This window comes from Morone saxatilis, unplaced genomic scaffold (genome assembly GCF_004916995.1).
Source record: "Morone saxatilis isolate NCDOM2014 unplaced genomic scaffold, NCSU_SB_2.0 Contig17, whole genome shotgun sequence".
Classification (NCBI taxonomy): domain Eukaryota; kingdom Metazoa; phylum Chordata; class Actinopteri; family Moronidae; genus Morone; species Morone saxatilis.
Window position 1 is genome coordinate 13945931 of NW_023339729.1, and position 18883 is coordinate 13964813.

Sequence of the window (18883 nt, forward strand, 5' to 3'; positions counted from 1 at the left end):
CAGGTGTCACAATTTGGTCTCCAACTGAAAGCTGTTTTTCAAGAGTCTTCCTTTGGGTGTTTGCAACATTAAATCCCTAATGGATGTTTTAAGCTGATAAACAGAAAAAGATCAGAATTACTTCTTCCAACCACTACTGTCATTCCTTAAAGATATCTTGTGAAATGGATTGAGATAGCCTCACAGTAGAAGTATTCATGGCACTTAGAAAGTGACCACAGTATACTTTTTCACATTTATTTTAGAAAACATTTTTTCGACTGCACATTAGAGACCAGCAGTAACTCCCTGATAAAGTCAGAATCATAAAAGCTAATGTTTTGCTGTGTTTGGTACGTCTGCTCTCTACCCTGCCTCACCACTAGATAGCACTGTAATCCTGCTGTTGTCTCTGTTCATTGGTGAAACTTGTTCTCATATTCAGTAGATACCATAGTTATGTCACATTAGGCCCATAACAGGACTGTCTCTTTAAAGTTTTGAAAACTTGAAAAATACAAAATATTTTCACAGTTTTAAACTTGACAGAAAAGTGTGCTGTTTTCCAGACTGCTGCTATCAATCAATCAATGTCAGAATTGTATAAGGTCAAAGCATACTCACTAAATATGGCCTGTGGACAGTGATGGAAAGTAACTAAGTGCATTTTCTGTACTGCATGAGCATTACCATTTTAATGCTATTGTGGAAATATTGTACTTTTATTATTACTATACATTTAATTGTATTTAATTACTTTGCAGATTATTAATACAAAATATAATGAAAAAGAGTATGTGTTATTTTATATTAAGCTACCCAGCAGTATATAAAGTGATGCTTACACATCAATGCATCAATAATTATATTCAATTATATAACAAAGGCCTATATTATTCTGAAATTGACCATTCTGCATAATGACTACTTTTACTTTAAATATATTTTGATACTAATACTTTAACTTAAGTAAGGTTTTGAATGCATTGTTTTTTACTTGTATCCGAGTTTTTTTACACTTGCTACATTTACTTTTACACCAAAACATCATCTGTCCACTGATTAGAGGCGCTGCCTGAAAGACCTCACTGAGGGAAACAGAGGCCCTCGTCTATCAAAGTCCATGCTGCTTTAAGTCAGCTGAGTCCAGGAAGTAAGTGACGGACTGGGAACGTTTAGAGCTGCTGCAGACTTTAGTGTTTGTCTCTGAGCAACAGTCAGCTCCAATGGAGGGAGAAGGTAACAAAGTCCGACTGTTTGGAGGTTTAAAGAGGTTTCCCACTGTTGTCTGTGTCTGCTGAGGAAAGTAACAGCCAGGACCATAAAGTCCTCAATGATCAATGGAAGTTTTTGCTGTTGTTGATTTCTGTTTTCTCTTATCTGTATAAATATCTGTGTGAGAGCTGCAGACTGTTGAACCCTGCAGCTGCTCTTTGTATTGATATATACTACAACAGTAATAACAGCTGTCAATACTCTGTAAGATTGAGCTGCAGACTGATGGATGTGTTTATGTGTCCAGTTTCAGAGCTCTCTGTGCGGGTCCCATGGGGAGAGATCAGAGGTAAAGTCTGGGGTCCTGACCACGGTCGTCCTGTGCTGTGCCTGCATGGCTGGGCTGACAACTGTGGTACATTCAAGACCCTCATTCCCCTTCTACCCAAAGGTAATCCACTGTTGGCGAGTATGTAATGAGACACTCAGGAAACAAAACTGACTTTGTTTTATGGGTTTTTATTTCATTAAATAATTTACTGGAAACAGTTTTGTGATTTGGTATTAGCTTTAGGTAAAATGGAGACAATGTTAAATCAGATATTAAAGTTTCCAGTAATAAATGTATGATTAAAATGATTCATATTAAACTGATCTGCTTTTCTTTCAAATTCTTATGAACTCAACTGATCTAATTAAACTTAACTATAATGTCTCTATTTTACCAATGAGTCCCAAATAAGATATCTCAATGCAAGAAACTTCTTTGGAAATTACTTTAAAGAAACCCGTATCATAAATGGTTACCTGTGATTATAATGTGTGTATGTTTGGCATTAGGTGTCACTTCCTGTGTTCTGTGAGTGTTTTACTCATCTCTCTCTCTGTCCTTCCTCTCAGAGTGCAGATACATGGCGGTGGACCTGGCAGGTCACGGCCTGTCGTCACATCGTCCTCCCGGAGTTTTCTACTCGTTTCCTGCGTACGTGGCTGATGTTCGCAGAGTCGTTGACGGTGTGTGAGTCTCTAAAGTTGCAGAATCATATTTATCTGTGTGTTTAAACCGTGGTTTTTGACGTCTTCTCCCTCATGTTCCTTCATACCTACGATTAAACCACAGTTGGACGTTTGGCAACTAAAAACCTTCTCAGTGTTCTGTGATGAGATACTGAACCTGCCTGTTTGATGATCTGTGAAATTAACTCCCACAGCTCTGCAGCTGGAGAAATTCTCCATCATCGGCCACAGCATGGGTGAGTGCAGCTTTACAGAAGAATTTATCTTAATCTATGATGTGCGTTACGAAGTAATTTAAAGTGCAAATCACATCAGAGCTTCTTTTTACTTACAGGTGGTGACGTTGCTGGAATGGTAAGATGGATCTTATGTGTCTGTTTCCTCTCTTTCACACAATATACAGAGACTGTTGTGCTTTTATATGTGGTATCATCATGTGGTCCAATTTGTGTTTTTCCACAGTTCACTGCACTGTATCCTGAGATGGTGGACGCTCTTATACTTCTGGACACTTTTGGATTTGTACCTACAGATTCAGTACGAACCATGTAGAGCTTTGATAGTTTGTGTGGTTAAATGCTATTTTATTTATTCAACTGTGGTTTTCTGTAAGTTATGTAAAGGTATAAATGTTGTTTCAAGGAAGGATTCATTTATTGTGTAGTCAAATTAAATATATTAATATAAAAATCCTAGAATTATGCCTTTTATCCCACCATTTGTAATTTGTACAGCTCCCTTCAGGTTGATAAATCTCTCCAGAAATATAGAGAGAACATGGCCCTCAGTGATAGCTACAGTTAGTGCATGTATCATATCATTTTATTATTAGATACTGTACTCATTATAATGTATTAGCAGGTTTTTATTCAACCGGAAGGCTTTCAAGGAAATTGGTGAAAATGATTCCTGCAGTATTATTGCAGTTTGCTTCAGTTGTCTTCATTTTAATCTTTTAATCCTTCCTTTTTCACAGTCACATACTGTTCTCATATCAGGACTGTTTTTTCCTCTCCTGTCAGTAGTTTTTGACTTCCTCACCTCATTGTTTTTGTCTCTGTTCCTGCAGACAGAAATATCCAAAGTGATGAGGCATGGGATGGAAGAGATGTGTCAGTTTGAGAATAAGAAAGAAAAGAAAACAAGAGTTTACTCTTATGAGAAGGCAGTAGAGAGGTATGATACCGTTCCAGCTGCTGGTCAAACTAAATCCTATTTCTAGTCACTCTGTCTCTATAATCAGCAGTTGGCTAAAGTGTTTTATTCGTTTCAGGCTGTTGACTGCGAACCCGACTCTGTCTGAAGAGTCTGTGCACATCCTTTTAGAGCGAGGTCTAGTTCAAGTTGATAGAGGTACGTCTTTATCTCTTCTTCTCCTCTCGCAGAGGAATAATCTCTCTTGGCCTTCAGCTGAATGTATTTCTCTTCGGCAGGATTTGTGTTCTCCAGAGACCTGCGAGTTCATTTTGTAAGTCACTTTTAACCTCCCAAACCTTCCCCCACATTCACCACCTCCTCTCTGTTAACTTATATCATTCAGCTTGTGCACTACATGTGTGTGTTTTTTATTTTATGTTTTCAGAAAAACATAGTGTGCATCAGTTTGGAGCAGAGTCTGGAGATGCAGTCAAGGATTCAAGCTCCTGTTCTAGTTATTCTGTAAGATATTCACCATTATGCTGCAACTGATGTTTGCATTACAGTGTTATGACAATGTGACAGCAGGCAGATATATTTATTTATAGTTAAAAATCTTGTTTTTCAGAGCAGAAGAAGGCGTCAGTAGAAAACTTTCTGAACCAGCTCCGGATAAATTCACCTCAACACTTCTCCAATGTTTGCAGGACGAAAAAGTGAGTTTGCACCTGGAACAGAATGAAAATTAAGAATGTTTGAAGTGATTTGTTGCGATAATTTAACCATCTTAGAGGTTATTGATTCTGTGTATGTGCAGTTAATGATCCCCTATCTGTTTCTGTTAGTTTCAGCACACGGTGGTGAAAGTACCGGGCGATCATCACATTCATCTGAATAAGCCCGAAGTCGTCGCTCCGTTTGTGTCCAACTTCCTGCTACTAAAAGTTGTATAAAATTTGACTCAAAGTGATGTCACCTTTTGGAACAAAATAAAGATTAAAAATTTTAAAAATTAATTTTCTAGTAACTCCCTGTCCGTCTATAAACAGCCCTGTTGGCTAAAGTGTTTTATTACGTTTCAGAGGCTGTTGGCCTGCAAACCCCGACCCCTGGTCTGAAGAGTCCCTGTGGCACATCCTTTTGAAGATAGGTCCTAGTTCAAAGTTGATGGGAGGCTACGTCTTTATTCTTCTTCTCCCCTCCCTCCTCCACAGAGATAATTGTCTCTTTGGCCCTTCATTTCATCTGCTGGCGCTGAATGTGCTTTCCTCCCTTATGCAGGATTTGTGTTCTCCCCCAGAGATGGTAATTTTGTACAGTCACTTTTTAATAAAAACCTTCCCACTTCACCACCCTCCTCTCTGTTTACCTTATAGGCAATTCAGATTGGCAGTACGTTGTGTGTTTTTATTTCATGTTTTCCCCAGAAAAACATAGCTCGCGCATCAAGTTGGAGCAGAGTGCTGGAGACTGCAGTCGAGGATTAAAGCTCCCTGTTCTAAGTTGTTCTGTAATAGATATTGCACCCAAATTATGCTGGCAACTGACGTTTGGCATTACAGTTTAAAGGTATTACTTTACTTATCCAGACATGTCAGTCGCGCAGGTCCTCTCTTGTGGGCTTTCTAAATCCAACAAATTTAATGTGCCTTCCATCATAGTCTACTAAGTCATACTAAGCCTGTTTTAGAAAATGCTCCTGTTTCTCGCAAGGCAGACCAAAGGGCTTATGGTGCAAAACTTCAGAAATCATCATCGAACAGAATACTTACCTCCACCCACTGATCTCCCCAGGGCTATCGAGACGAAATGTAGAAGTTTAATGTTGGGCGAATAAAAGTTGATTGTGATGAAAAAATTTACGACCTAATGAACTGTAATTCAACGTGTGTTTTGGGTGTGTCGTTAACAAACCTGCACTCACCCCTGCCACCAAAGTATGGGCTAAACCAAGTGATTTTAGTGTTTAAATATTTGTCCATGAAATATTCGGGGCACTTTCTTGTAGTGCCCTCGAACACTGAGTGGCATTAAGGTAATGTGAGATTACCCAAACCCAGGAGTGGCCCCCAACCGCAATTTTGAGTTTGAGCCGCCAAGTTCTGACAAGACAGTGGAAACGTGCACAGTAATAATAGTCGGTGAAAATAAATAAATAATAAACAGATCCGGGTTCTATATCTGTGTAGGGATCTAACAGCGGCAGACGTATGAAGGGCAAAACGAACACATGGAGAAGTGAAACCCTAGTTGTCTTATGAAAATCACGGAAACCAAAAGAATGGACAGACAACAAACACCAAAAGACAACTTTACTTTGATTTTAACTATATGTTTCCATCCTCCAATTCCTCTCACTCCTCACACTCTCTCTTATCTTCAACTCTTCGTCCTCTCCTCAGCACAATTCCCCTTCTACCCAAAGGTAAAGTATTTTTGATGTGTGTGTGATTGCACCCTAATTTTAACAAGACTAAAGCTGTGTCCCCAAAATCTACACTACATACTGACTGTATGCAGGTTTTTTGTGAAAGTGACAAAATAAAGTATATTCAAACTAGACAGCAGATATACTAAATAGGATTGGCTTTTGAGTGTGCTGTCACTGAACACTATTCTCCCACAATACCTTGCACAAAAGAAACAAAGGAGCTGCTTACTGCTGCAGAAGAATTAAGATAAATTTTGTGGTTTTCAGACAGCTCCAAAATAGTTTCCTGTTTGCATAAAATAATAAAATATTGTTAATATTTTTGTAAACTGACTGATAAAAACAGTTTACTATGAGGATTTGGGACAGAGGTTAAGAGTCGTGCTTTTAGCTAAATGCTAACCATTTGCTCCAGCAATGATAACCATGTGATGTTTAGCAGGTATCATTCTTCTCAATGTTTCAACCTCTTAGTTTTCAGGTCGTCTCCACATGGCTAACATTTGTGCTAAAAAATTAAAGCAACTAAAAAAAGACACAAAAGTGGCAGCCTGAGGCTCATGGGAACGTCATTAGTTTCGTAGGTATTTAGGTCGTAAACCAACATGCTAGACAAATTGATATTTTGACCAGATGATGGCACCAGAGGATCACCAAAGTTATCAGGATTCATCATCTGGGAACCGTTAATGTTCGTACAAAATCAGGAATCCATCCAAAAGGTTTTGGAGTTATTTTAGTCTGGAGCGAAGTGGTGGACCAACCAGACAAAACCAACCAACACAAAAAACAAATAATATTCCAGTGGTAGAGACACAGGACTGAGGCCTGTTGAGGTTACCACTCTGTGGATCATCTCTCTCTCTGCTTTCCTCTCAGAGTGCAGATACGTGGCGGTGGACCTGGCAGGTCACGGCCTGTCATCACATCGTCCTCCTGGAGTTTTCTACTCGTTTCCTGCATATGTGGCTGATGTTCGTAGAATTGTTGAAGGTGTGACAGTTCAGGAGGTTGGGGGATCTTTTCAGCAATTTTCACTCATATCTCTTTTAGGCGAGAGGTTGGATCTCTTCAGGACTTCTGTGACAGTTAAATCAGAGCTGCTATGACGTACAGCAGGAAGTGAAACTAGATTTAATCAGATGTTTCCTCTGAAATAACTCCCACAGGTCTGCAGTGGACAAAGTTCTCCGTCATAGGCCACAGTATGGGTGAGTCCCACACTGTGAAGAAAATCAAAAAATAATACACCTGATTCAAATGTAACAGCACAGACACTGTGTATTTTCACTTCTACCATAAACTCCAAGGTGCAGGTACAACTGAATACATTTGCCACTGAGGTGCAGTTATGTGTGTAAAGTGATCAATCAAAGGATGCTGGAAAAATAAGTGATTTAATTGATCATTAAAGCAAAAGTTAATCACCAACTTTTTTGGTAACTGATTAAGTATATAAGTCACTTAGTTCCAACTTTTCAAATGTGAAGATTTGCTGCTTTTTTTTTTGCATTTATGTTGTTGCAAAATAGAAAATCTTTGGGTTTCAGACTGTTGTTCAGACAAAACAAAGAATTAAAAGACTAATTATAAGACTACTAAAATTATGAACAGATTAATCATTGATGGAAGTGTAATAATTGTTAGTTACAGTCCTACAGTCAAAGCCAGAATCTATTTGAAAGTAAGTCCGTAACAATAAATAAACTTTGACCAAAGCTTATAGAGTGATTGTTTGTTCACTTTCTTACAGGCGCTAACATCGCTGCACTGGTAACTAAGATTAATCACATGCAATTTATCAGAATATTTTGCTCTATTTTCTTGCATTGTATTATGTTTTGTCCATATTGTGTTTTCCACAGTTCAGCGCGTTGTATCCTGACATGGTGGAAGCTGTCATACTGCTGGATGCTTTTGGATTCTTACCTACAGATCCAGTACTTAACTTAGTTTTTATTATCACTGTACTGCATATGACAAGCCTTTAAAGGGAAGATGATCTAATTGTAAGAGAGGCCATTGAAGTGAAGAAAAAAAATAATTGCTGTCGTATTATTCCTCAGTTATCTCCATGTTCCACTCCTGTCAGTAGTTTTTGACTTTCTCGCCTCATTGTTTCTGTTTCTGTCTCTTTAACTGCAGAAAGAAATACCCAAAGTGATGAGGCAGGGGATGGAGGAGATGCTTCAGTATGAAAAAAAGACAGAAGAGAAGAAAAGAGTTTACACGTTTGAGAAGGCAGCTGAGAGGTATTAAACCTCCCCACTTTATGGTCAACTCAAGTTGAATAAGCCGTCATTCATGTGGGAGGTTTTGACTTGAGTTTAAAGGGGAAATCCACAGATTTTACACATTAAAGTCTGTTTACAGGTGAACCCAAAACCGTTAAGAAAGAGAAAAACTCCAAAATTCAGTCCCGCATAGTTCACAGTCCTTTATAATGTTTTCAACAACTACTTTATCACATGTATAAGGTGTTTAGAGATAAATCACTTAATTTACTTTACACGGACTTTAAGTACTACTAAAAGTTGTATAAATTGACTCAAGTGATGTCACTTGGAACAAAATAAAGATTAAAAAATTTAAAATTAGATTTCTAGTAACTCTGTCTCTATAATCAGCTGTTGGCTAAAGTGTTTTATTCGTTTCAGGCTGTTGGCTGCAAACCCGACTCTGTCTGAAGAGTCTGTGCACATCCTTTTAGAGCGAGGTCTAGTTCAAGTTGATGGAGGTACGTCTTTATCTCTTCTTCTCCTCCTCTCACAGAGGAATAATTTCTCTTTGCCTTCATTTCATCTGCTGGCAGCTGAATGTGTTTCTCTTCTGCAGGATTTGTGTTCTCCAGAGACCTGCGACTTAATTTTGTAAGTCACTTTTAACCTCCCAAACCTTCCCCCACATTCACCACCTCCTCTCTGTTAACTTATAGCATTCAGATTGTGCAGTACGTGTGTGTTTTTTATTTTATGTTTTCAGAAAAACATAGTGCGCATCAGTTTGGAGCAGAGTCTGGAGATGCAGTCGAGGATTAAAGCTCCTGTTCTAGTTGTTCTGTAAGATATTCACCATTATGCTGCAACTGACGTTTGCATTACAGTGTTAAAGCGTATTACTTTTACATTATAGACATGTCAGTCCCAGGTCCTCTTGTGCTTTCTAATCCAACAATTTAATGTGCCTTCATACTAGTCTACTAAGTCATACTAAGCCTGTTTAAAATCTCTGTTTCTCCAGAGCAGACAAAGGCTTTGGTGCAAAACTTCCAGAATCATATCGACAGATACTTACCTCCACACTTCTCCAGGGCTATCGAGACAGAAATGTGAGTTTGAATGTTGGCGATAAAAGTTTATTGTGATGATTTAACCTATAACTGTATTCACTGTGTTTGGTGTGTGTAACAAACCTGACTCACCCTGCACCAAAGTATGGAGGCTAAAACAAGTGATTTTAGTGTTTTAAATATTTTCATAATATTGCACTTTCTTGTAGTCCTTGAACACTGAAGTGGCCAATTAGTAATTGAGATTACAAAACCAGGAGTGGCCCCAACCCAATTTGAGTTTGAGACCCCAGTTCTGACCAGACAGTGGAAACAGTGCACAGATATAATATGTGAAAATAAATAAATAATAAACAGATCGGGTTCTATATCTGTGGTAGGGATACTAACCAGCAGAGTAATGAAGGCAAAACGACACATGAGAGAAGTGAACTAGTTGTTTATAAATAGAACAAAGAATGACAGGACAACACAAAGACACTTTACTTTGATTTTAACTATATGTTCATCCTCATTCCTCTCACTCTCTCTCTCTTTCTCTCTCTCTCTCTCTCAGCACACGGTGGTGACAGTACCAGGTGATCATCACCGCTCCATCTGACATAATCCTGAAGTCGTCGCTCCTCTTGTTTTCTGACTTCCTGGCAGACCCCAAAAAAACAAGGGTTGATCTCAGCACCGCAAAGCCTGCCAGCATAGTGGAACCACACACCAACACCACACACACAGCACACACACACACACTCTCCGACACACCACACCACACACACCACACAACACACACACACACAGGGCACACACAGCACACCACCCCAACACACCAGCAGTGACACATTTTCCGTGCGAAATTTCACACACTTTGTACACTGTGCTCATCTCTCTCAGAGCAGTCGTTAACATATTCATGTTTTTCTGTCTTGATATGTTGATATTTGGACTGTACTATAAAGTTTTTATTGAAATTGCTGCTTTGAATTTACAGCAGTTACTAAAACTGTTTGCATTGTTTAATTGTGTTTAGTTGTCATCATTTCACAATAATGATAGCAGGTGTTTACCATACCTTCCTGAGCAAAAAGTATCACTTGTTGTTTGTGATTAGTTGACTATGAAAACAGCCGGGACGTCGATGGAAATAGGAGTTCAATAATACTTATCTTTCCAAAGCCTAAGTTACAAAGTGTTTCAGTCTAGACATCAGATTAAAAACAACAAATTATAAAATGTAATCAGATGAATTAGATTATGTAAAAACCAGTTCCAGTAATGTTAGATAAATGAAAAGACAAGACTCTCTAGTTTTACCCCTGACAAACTGTGATATGTTGTATTTTATAAATATATTAAAAGTTGTCTACGATAACTAGATCTGATTCAAGGCAGCTTCAGCTTTCAGAACAGAATATACATGTAAAAAGCTCTAAACTGAATAAAATCCTACAGCGTTCAAGATCTTTATGTAACTTGTGGGGCTCATTCTGGTTTGAAGCTGATCAGTTTAACTCGGCTGCTTTTCATGAATCTCATGCTTGTGCAGAATGAGCTAAAAATGGCAGCTATTAAAAGAGATGACATCCTCTGACAACTTTTCATTATGTAGGCCAGCCTCTCTGTATTCGGCTTTTGTCTCGGAAACCAGCAAAATCTTTGTTCCACCCTTTTACTCAGGGGAGTGACTCCATAAAACACTGCAGCTGCTGTCAGTCAGGGCACATATGAGAGGTGCTGCTCACACAAAAATGGCCCCTCTCTCACTCTCTCTTTCTCTCTTTCTCTCAATGTCACATAAACTGTGTGATGGCCTTGGTGTTAAATGGAGTGGAATTGATTTTACGCAGCGAGCAGCAAGGCGGCAACATCCAGAGACATCTGAAGGGCTTGCCCCCCTCCCACTCCCACCACCCCAACTCCCTCCCACCACCCCAAAAAATAGATTATAGTTATATAAGTTTCCCTCCCACTCCCTCCATCCTCTCAGCCATCAGCAGGGGTGTTGTCATAGCAACCCCCACCCCTCCTTTTGAACGTCAGAGCCAAGCGCTGGAGGATGAAGCTGCATGCAGCTTCTGTCTCTTGTGCCTCTCAGAGAGCACCTGTGATTTTTGCCGTCTCACATGCAACAGTCGGAGCTGCAGCGCTGGAGATAATCTAATGATTGACTGGACTCGCAGCTGCTGCGCATCACATACCAGCAAACACAGAAAGACCGACTGATTCAGCAACGTCTCCCAGGTAAGCATGATGACTTTATTTACTACCACAGCTCTTTTGTTTTAGAAGGCAACACCTATGTGTGTGTGTGTGTGTGCATATTAAAAACTGTGTATGATAAAAGCATGTTGTCTGGCTGTGTAATGTCATGATTCCTGTGCCTGTGAATAATGGGATACTGAGATGCTGCAATTTGTCAGGCGTGATGTCTCACCCTGTAGAGAGCGAGTGTTTCCAAGGATTTAAATAACAGAGTAACTCTGCTCATCCACCCTTCCCCAAAAATCTCTCCTCCTTCCCTTTCCTTCCTCCGTCATGTCTTTTCTTCCCTCTCTCCTCATCCATTTTCTGCCCCGTCCTCGTCCACCCTTCCCATCCCTTCCCTCTGACAGCAGTTATGTCGTGGCTGTTCTTGGACTGGTTCGTCCCCCTCTACCTGCTGGTGTCAGTTTTGGTACTGGCAGGCTTCGGAGCGTGCCTGTACTTCCTAGAGCCCGGGCTGCAGGATGCCCACAAGTGGAGCAACAAAACAGTCCGGCATCACCCGCTGGTGGCCAGTGTGAACTGCAGAGATGACGATAGCAATGCCCTGATATGATCAAGAGGGCGAGGCGGAGTAGGGCGGCAGGCCATCTGGACAGGGGTGCTGCCAGGACACCAGTGGGATTGGAGCCAACACCTTAAAGATGGAGATGGGAAGGATGAGGAAGATGGAGGAGAGACCTGACCTATCATTCCAACTTTTCCCTCACCTCTACCGCACTTGCTGTAGAGATGAGGGAAAAGTGAAGCAGAAGAAAGAATTTATAAAAATGAAGCCAAATGCACAAGGAGGAAAAGACTACCTGCAGGTGATTGGAGGACATGTTGCCCTTTAGAAATGTGTTTGAAATGTAAATTTCACGCCATCTTATTATTGTGCCAACTTTTACATACGTTTTGTAATTCGACAATCACTTTACATATATCATGAAGTTTACTTATATTGTGCATTTAATTAGTGAAGTGCAATGAATCTGTTGCCAGCGGGGAGGGTTTTAATCCTCTCACTGGTGATGTCGGCATGGCAGCTGCTAAGGAGCATGTAGATTGTTTGTGCCGCTGTGCCAAAATGGTGTAGTAGTGACTTTATTAGAATAATATGTACTGAATGAATGCAACTGATTTATTCTAGGTGCCAAAATTATCCTGGATGGACCAAGATTACAGAAAAATTGTATTTGGTAATGCTCAAAGTGTCTATTTTTTTGTTTTCATTGTTTTTACTTGACAGCATGGTGAAGAAACAGGGTGTGTAACACCCCTCTTTTGATGATCATATGCTTCCTTTGTTCATACAAAATAAAACAGTTTAAGCCGCAATTCTCTGGATTTACTCTGTGTTATTCTGAAGTTGATTATATCTGAGTGAAATATTCAGTTTCTGCACCAGTGGTGGAGAGTAACTAAGTACATGTACTCAAGTAACTTCAGTATAGTTTTAATGTACGTGCACTTGAGTATTTCCAATGTATTATTTATTACTTTATTATTACATGTTATTTTATGTTATTTCACTACAATTATCTAGTGTACTGTAGCTCCTTGAAAAATGTTGATATTTTCCATTAAAAACATGAGAAGCTTATGAAAGACAAGACAAAACCCTTTACAAAGGATACTTGTCCAGTTAGGGACAGATTGTCATGTTTGAGATTGTCTAAGAGTTCTTACATGTTCTCATTCGAGTCTCATTCAAAGAAATAAAATTAATTCACAAAAACAGTCAGTCACAGGGCCCGAGCACTTTTACTGCAATTTTGCTGATAAAAAGTAAACATTTGTTTGCATTACTTTTACATGAAATGGAGAATTCTGCACTCATTTTTTTTTTTGTTTTGTTTTTACTTAAGTGAAGGGTCTGAGTACTTCTTCCACTGTTCTGCACTGTTATCAGACAGACTATAAGACCACACTGAGACTTCACAGACTGTGTCCCATGAACCAAACTAAATGAGAGACCAGAGTGGGAGTGAAACAGTGCAGCTTCAGTGTCGAAGCAATGCAGAGAATGGCACTTCTGTGCCCACTACTTCCTACTGCTGTGTTCCCCGTCTCGCCCTCTTTGATTTATTCACTCACTCAGTGTGTCAACAACAGAGACACAGCTTCACACAGCAGGTTAGTGTCTGTTTTCTTCTACTGTGACTTAACAAACTTTTGTAAAGATTTGTTATGCAGTGGAATTTACAGCATTAATGCAGAGCGTTCTTGTGGTTTCAGATTGTGTTTGAAATCTTGGTACATTAACTCAAGTTCTACAGTTTTGAGGTACTTGTATTTTACTTAAGTATTTTTATTTTAAGATACTTTATACTTCTACTCCATTACATGTCAGGGTTAAATATTGTACATTTAACTCCACTACATTTATTTTTATAGCTATGGTTGCTTGTTACTTTGCAGATTAAAACTTAAATAGAAAACACACTATGAAGTTGTAGATATGATGCATTGTTATGGATTAAATTTAGAAGAATTACAATCTAATGATATTAAATATGATTATATAATACTCAAAGGGGTAATTTTTCTGTTAAATGAGTAGCTGACTTTTACTTTAAGTGAAATACATTTTGCAGATATTTCTGTACTTGTAATGGAGTACTTTTTATTTATTTACGTTTACTTTTATTGTGGTATTGCCACTTATTACCTTATTACATGAGTAAAGGATCCTAATACTTTTTTCCAGACAGTCAGACTGTAATGTGGAAAATGATTATAGATATAAATGTTTTATATGTACCCAACCACTCTCATCTTTCTTTTGACCTCTTTCCTCACAACCTCTGTAGAACAGAATGAGTGTTTTTGACCGCCTGGCACCTTTGATCCCTCAAGTATCTGCATCCTCCCGACAGACAAAGGAACAGCCATCGGTCTGTTTGTCACCTCCTGTCTCCCTCTCCTCTCCTATCATCAAAAAGAAACCCATTCAAATCCCATCATTTGATGAGAAAGGACTCATCCATGAAAACTCAAAACAGTCAAACACAGACAGGTAAATTAATCTATAGCTTCAGTTCTGTGTGTTATGTAATATAGTAAATAATGCATTAAATAGATTTTGCAGTTCACATTTTTTCTTCCCTCTTTTGGCTCCAGGTCTTTTGTTCCAATTTGTTCCTCCAAGACATTCAGTCGGCCCTCTTGGAGTAAATCATGTCAGTATTCACAGAGAAACCACGCAGAAAGGGCTTCAACCCTCCCAAGAGCCAAGCCCAAAACATATAACTCTCCAACTCTCTCTGCAAAGCCCAGAATCTCCATTTTTCCTGCTCCAGAGCCAAATTCCTCTCCCACTCTCTCCTCTCTGAAACCAAAGCCGAGTGATTCTCTTCATCTCTCCGCCTCACAGCTGAGTGATCTTTCTCCATTACTGCACCAGCCTCAACCGAAGCCAAGTGTATCTCCAACTCTGACTGTCCCAACACCCAGACTGAGTCCATCTCCAACTTCTCTGTGCAGAGGGATGAGTTTGGATAGCCAAGGAGGCAAGCGGCCCTCTCCTGTTGCTAAAGAACGACGTGCTAGATCGATTACTATATCAAATACTAAAGTTGAGCCTGAGTCCAGCAAACAGAGGTCTTCAAATGAGGCAAAGCATGACGTTCTTGACCAAGAAGCTTTACTGGACTTTACTCACCCTGCATTGAGAAGAGTTTGTCCCATAACGTGCAGAGAGTCTCAACATCAGACTTACTCCCAGAGACAAGCAGCCACGTCTCAGAATTCCTGCTTTTTGCAAGGAAAAGTTGGTTTAAGCAAAAAAGAAAATATTGTACATGACAAACCAAAGCCTCCGCCAAGGAATATAGACATTACTGCAATCCCTAAACCAAAGTCAAACATCAAACAGCTGCAGGAACGTCTGCCAAGTGGAGCGACAGGTACACAAACATCTCTTTCAGAGTCTGAAGGGATTAAGATTGTGAACGTTCAGAGAGAATCTCAGTCTGTGTTTGATGGACTGGCTACTAAGTCGAGCCTTCCCAGGAAATGTATAGACTACCTTCAGAGTAGAACTGCAGGATTTGCCTCCAGTGAACAATCGTATGAGCGAATATATTCTGACAGAAGTTTACCAGTGACTCCCAAAATGTCATTTTCCACAGAGCCTCTCTGGAATCAGTCGACTGTCTCACCCAATATTGAGACCAGGAGAAGACGATTTGGTTACAACAATGAAACGAAAGTGGATACAACATTTCTATCAGGACCTAAGGAAGAAAACAATATAAGGACAACTACAGGACATTCATTTCAACCAACCACTGCATCAGAAAACAACAAGTCTCCTCAAAAACACAGATTCTGGTCGAAGGCTCAGAGTCAAACCATCCAGATGGATGTGAAGAGTGCAGTAAGTCAGTCTGAGTGTGTTTCGAAGGATTACAGCTGCCAGTCAAGAGATGCTGATCGAAAAATGGAGGTTCCTCAGCGTGCGCACCGAGTAAATCAACTTAGGACATGTCTGGTGGCACCTCACACACAGGAGGCCTCCCGACATGTTTCTGTTGAGTGCACCACATCAAAACCTGATATTATATCACCCAAACATCAGTTCGATCACAAACAGTCTCCCAGGCAAAGTAAAAGCCACAAAGAGGTGAACCTCAGCGACACCGGACTGAATCAAACAGATATTTTTGCAACGTCTGACCATGATGGAGCACCCACAAAGCTACCAGAATATCCCTCAGAGAAGTGCATTGTAAGCTGGCCTCCGTCTGTGGCACGCTGCCCACTCAACACAAACAGTTTTGGCGCCAGTTCAAAGGGGGGGTTTGACCTGCCATCCCAGCCACAGCACAGAGTGTACCAGAGACCAGACCAGACAACAACAACAGTTACCCTTCCACTACAACAAGCAAATTACTCTACAGCAGACAGAGCATTTATCATGGAGGAAACAGAGGACCCATATTATGTCACCATGTATTACCCGGGTTCAGTGTATGTAGGTGAGTATAGAGACATCCAAACCACTTGGAAGACTTTAATTGAACAAATTGCCCAAAGCATATATGACAAGGACTCTTCCATCTCTTGTTTATTTAAATCTATTTAGAGGAAGAGTTCAATATTTTTCTTTTATCTAAGGGGGGCGGGAGCTCAGGCGAGGGGGTGGTCAAAGAGGATAGCAGAGGGATTTAAGACATCGCTGCTTATCAGTAGAGTAACAGACGTGCTGAAGAGAGACATGACAACGTTGGTTAGCACACTTCTGTCAAAGTGACTAGTCCAGGAGGACATGCCAGCACAGCGCTCCGCAGCGCCAAACAAACACAACAAAAACATGCAGAAAGGGAAGCAAAAGATGGACGAAAGGAGAGCAACTCGGAGATAAAGTGTGAGTACGGTGACACAGCCAAGATTCTCTTACTGTAACACTTATAATAATAATCGTACTAAAATATATCACAGCAACACTTGTAAAATCCTGGAGGATAGAGATTAAAAATAAAATACCACTAAGTATTAAAAAAAGATAATAATAAGGATGAGTTGTATTATGAAGCCTTAGGATAGTGAGTCTTTAAGGCTTACTTTCCTTTAAAGTTCCTTTATAGCTCTGTCATTGAGCTCTGTGTAGTCCAACAAAAGCTGACTGTCTAATGGTTTGATTTAAAAAGCATTCTGAGAGAACTGTCTAGTATTTGTTTTACAGATTTCAACCCCAACTCTAGGCCTACTTAACAGCTTTTTCTGTAGTTTCCAACTGTATCACAGCCTTTATCAGTGAATCGAGTTTTCTCAGTGGTCAACAAGATGCATCTGTTGGTAAACAAGTTTAGAAGCTGCAGTCAGAAGAAATAAACTGCACTTTGTGTTGCAGAAATATGCGAGGTATTCTTGCTTCAGCTCATCAGTCATTATCTGGCGACCCCTCTGATTTATCTTCTTGGGTGGGAACCATTGTTGTAGTGATTCTTTATTATAAGACATGATGAGTTTATGAAATATGAAGCCTGTTACAAATTAAACTACCCACCAGTATGTAAAGCAGTTTAAATGAACTTCACCGGCTCTGATATTAATATGCTGTTTACATAATAATTCATCAGTTCAAATAATCAAATAATATAATATATCCTGCCACTGAATGAGTACTTTTACTTTTAAAACTTTAGGTACCTTTTGTTAATAATATGTAAATTTGTGCATTTACTGAGGTACTTTACCTTAGTACCATTTACGTGTATGTGTCTATTTTGTTCAACTCCACTACCATTTCAGAGAGGAATATTGTACTTTTCATTCCACTACATTTATCTTTATAAGATAAATAAATAAATATGACGTATTTCTGCATATAAAGTAGTTATATGGCTAATAGTAATCCAATTATATAATGCACAGTAATATAACAATGCAAGGGCCATTCTGCCTCGGCAATTTAACTTTTGATAGATTAAGTACATTCTGTTAATCCTGTTTACTTAAGTAAAATAAAGAAGCAGGACTTACACTTGTAAAGGAGGTATAATTTACACTGAAGTACTGTTACTTCTACTTAAGTAAAGGATCTCAGTTCATCTTCCACCAGCACATTTCACCGTACAGGAGAATTGTTACAGTTTATTCTACTCAGACTGTACGTATTTGTATATATATTGTATAACGTCAATCTGAAATGTCTCCTAAAAATAGACAGTATCAGTGACAGAAGACGCTGTACCGAAAAACCTCCCTTTGAGGTGGTTACACTGCGCATGCGTGCTGCATCTCCTCCTCCTGTCGCCTTGGCAACGGTGAAGGGGGGCTCACGGCCAGAGGAGAGGTACCCGGCTGATCACATGACCGCTGCTCATCTTATTATCTCCTGTTTGTGATATACATCGTCTGTTCGTGCACAACCACAGTACGTCGGACCGTCTCCTCCTCGGGCTGATTCGCGGGCTCCGTTGAACGGGAATCGGTAAGTGTGACGCCCCACCGGCGGTTGTTCGGTAGCTAGCAGCTAACACGGAGCTGCCGCCGCTAGCTGTTCGCGGTGTTATCCGGACAATGGGGTCGACGGGTCCGCTGTGGTGGAGATACCCCCATGTGTCCTGCTCCAACAGACACACTGCGCGGTTAACGCAAACGTGGGGGCGTAATGTGTGGCACAGATGACGGTTAATAACGGTCAGTGACGGCTAACGGCGGTTAATAACGGTTAATGGAGGAGTAAACGGGTCGGAGCATCATCAGCTGTGTGCGCGTTGTGTTCTTCACCTGAGGTTTACCTGCTCACAATTAATGCTGGAGGGGATTTATTTAGCAAATCTGGTGTGTGTTGTGATGGCAAGGAGGAGCAGGGGGAGCAGGAGGAGCAGGGGGAGAGGGGAGAGGGGAGAGGGGGAGCATGAGGAGCAGGGGGAGCAGGAGGAGAGGGGAGAGGGGAGAGGGGGAGCATGATGACTCCTGAGTGTTGTGAATCAAAGTGACAGCCACTGCCTCGGTGTCCTGTGTGTCTGTGGCTGCACTGACTTAAAGCAGCCTGCTCCATGTGTGCACCCTGGAGGCCTGAGCTGATCAACATGTTGGCTCCATCTCCTGTTTCTGTTACTGTTTCT

At 40.2% G+C, this 18883-nt stretch overlaps 2 protein-coding genes across 3 annotated transcripts in view; both read left to right on the plus strand.

The window, feature by feature from the left end:
- Positions 1-1118: 1118 nt before the first annotated feature.
- On the plus strand, positions 1119-9712 carry LOC118326627 (serine hydrolase-like protein). Of its 2 annotated transcripts, none has more exons than XM_035659659.1 (12): positions 1119-1218; positions 1502-1645; positions 6659-6772; positions 6949-6990; positions 7533-7552; positions 7645-7719; positions 7925-8031; positions 8437-8516; positions 8615-8649; positions 8762-8838; positions 9020-9107; positions 9625-9712. In XM_035659659.1, the coding sequence occupies exons 1-12, from the start codon at positions 1206-1208 to the stop codon at positions 9667-9669; spliced, it is 840 nt and encodes a 279-aa protein (XP_035515552.1). In that variant the 5' UTR covers positions 1119-1205; the 3' UTR covers positions 9670-9712. The 2 variants fall into 2 exon arrangements, with proteins under 2 accessions (XP_035515552.1, XP_035515551.1); XM_035659658.1 differs by lacking the exons at positions 6659-6772; positions 6949-6990; positions 7533-7552; ... (5 more) ...; positions 9020-9107; positions 9625-9712 and adding exons at positions 2095-2208; positions 2406-2447; positions 2546-2565; ... (5 more) ...; positions 3977-4064; positions 4194-4301.
- A 3678-nt stretch (positions 9713-13390) lies between these two features.
- Positions 13391-18883, plus strand: part of sept3 (septin 3) — a gene marked incomplete in the record, with an annotated part of 14545 nt that continues 9052 nt past the window's right edge. Inside the window, 4 exon segments of the mRNA XM_035659652.1 lie at positions 13391-13439; positions 13542-13589; positions 14117-14322; positions 14427-16285. Coding sequence (XP_035515545.1) covers positions 14123-14322; positions 14427-16285 — 2059 coding nt within the window.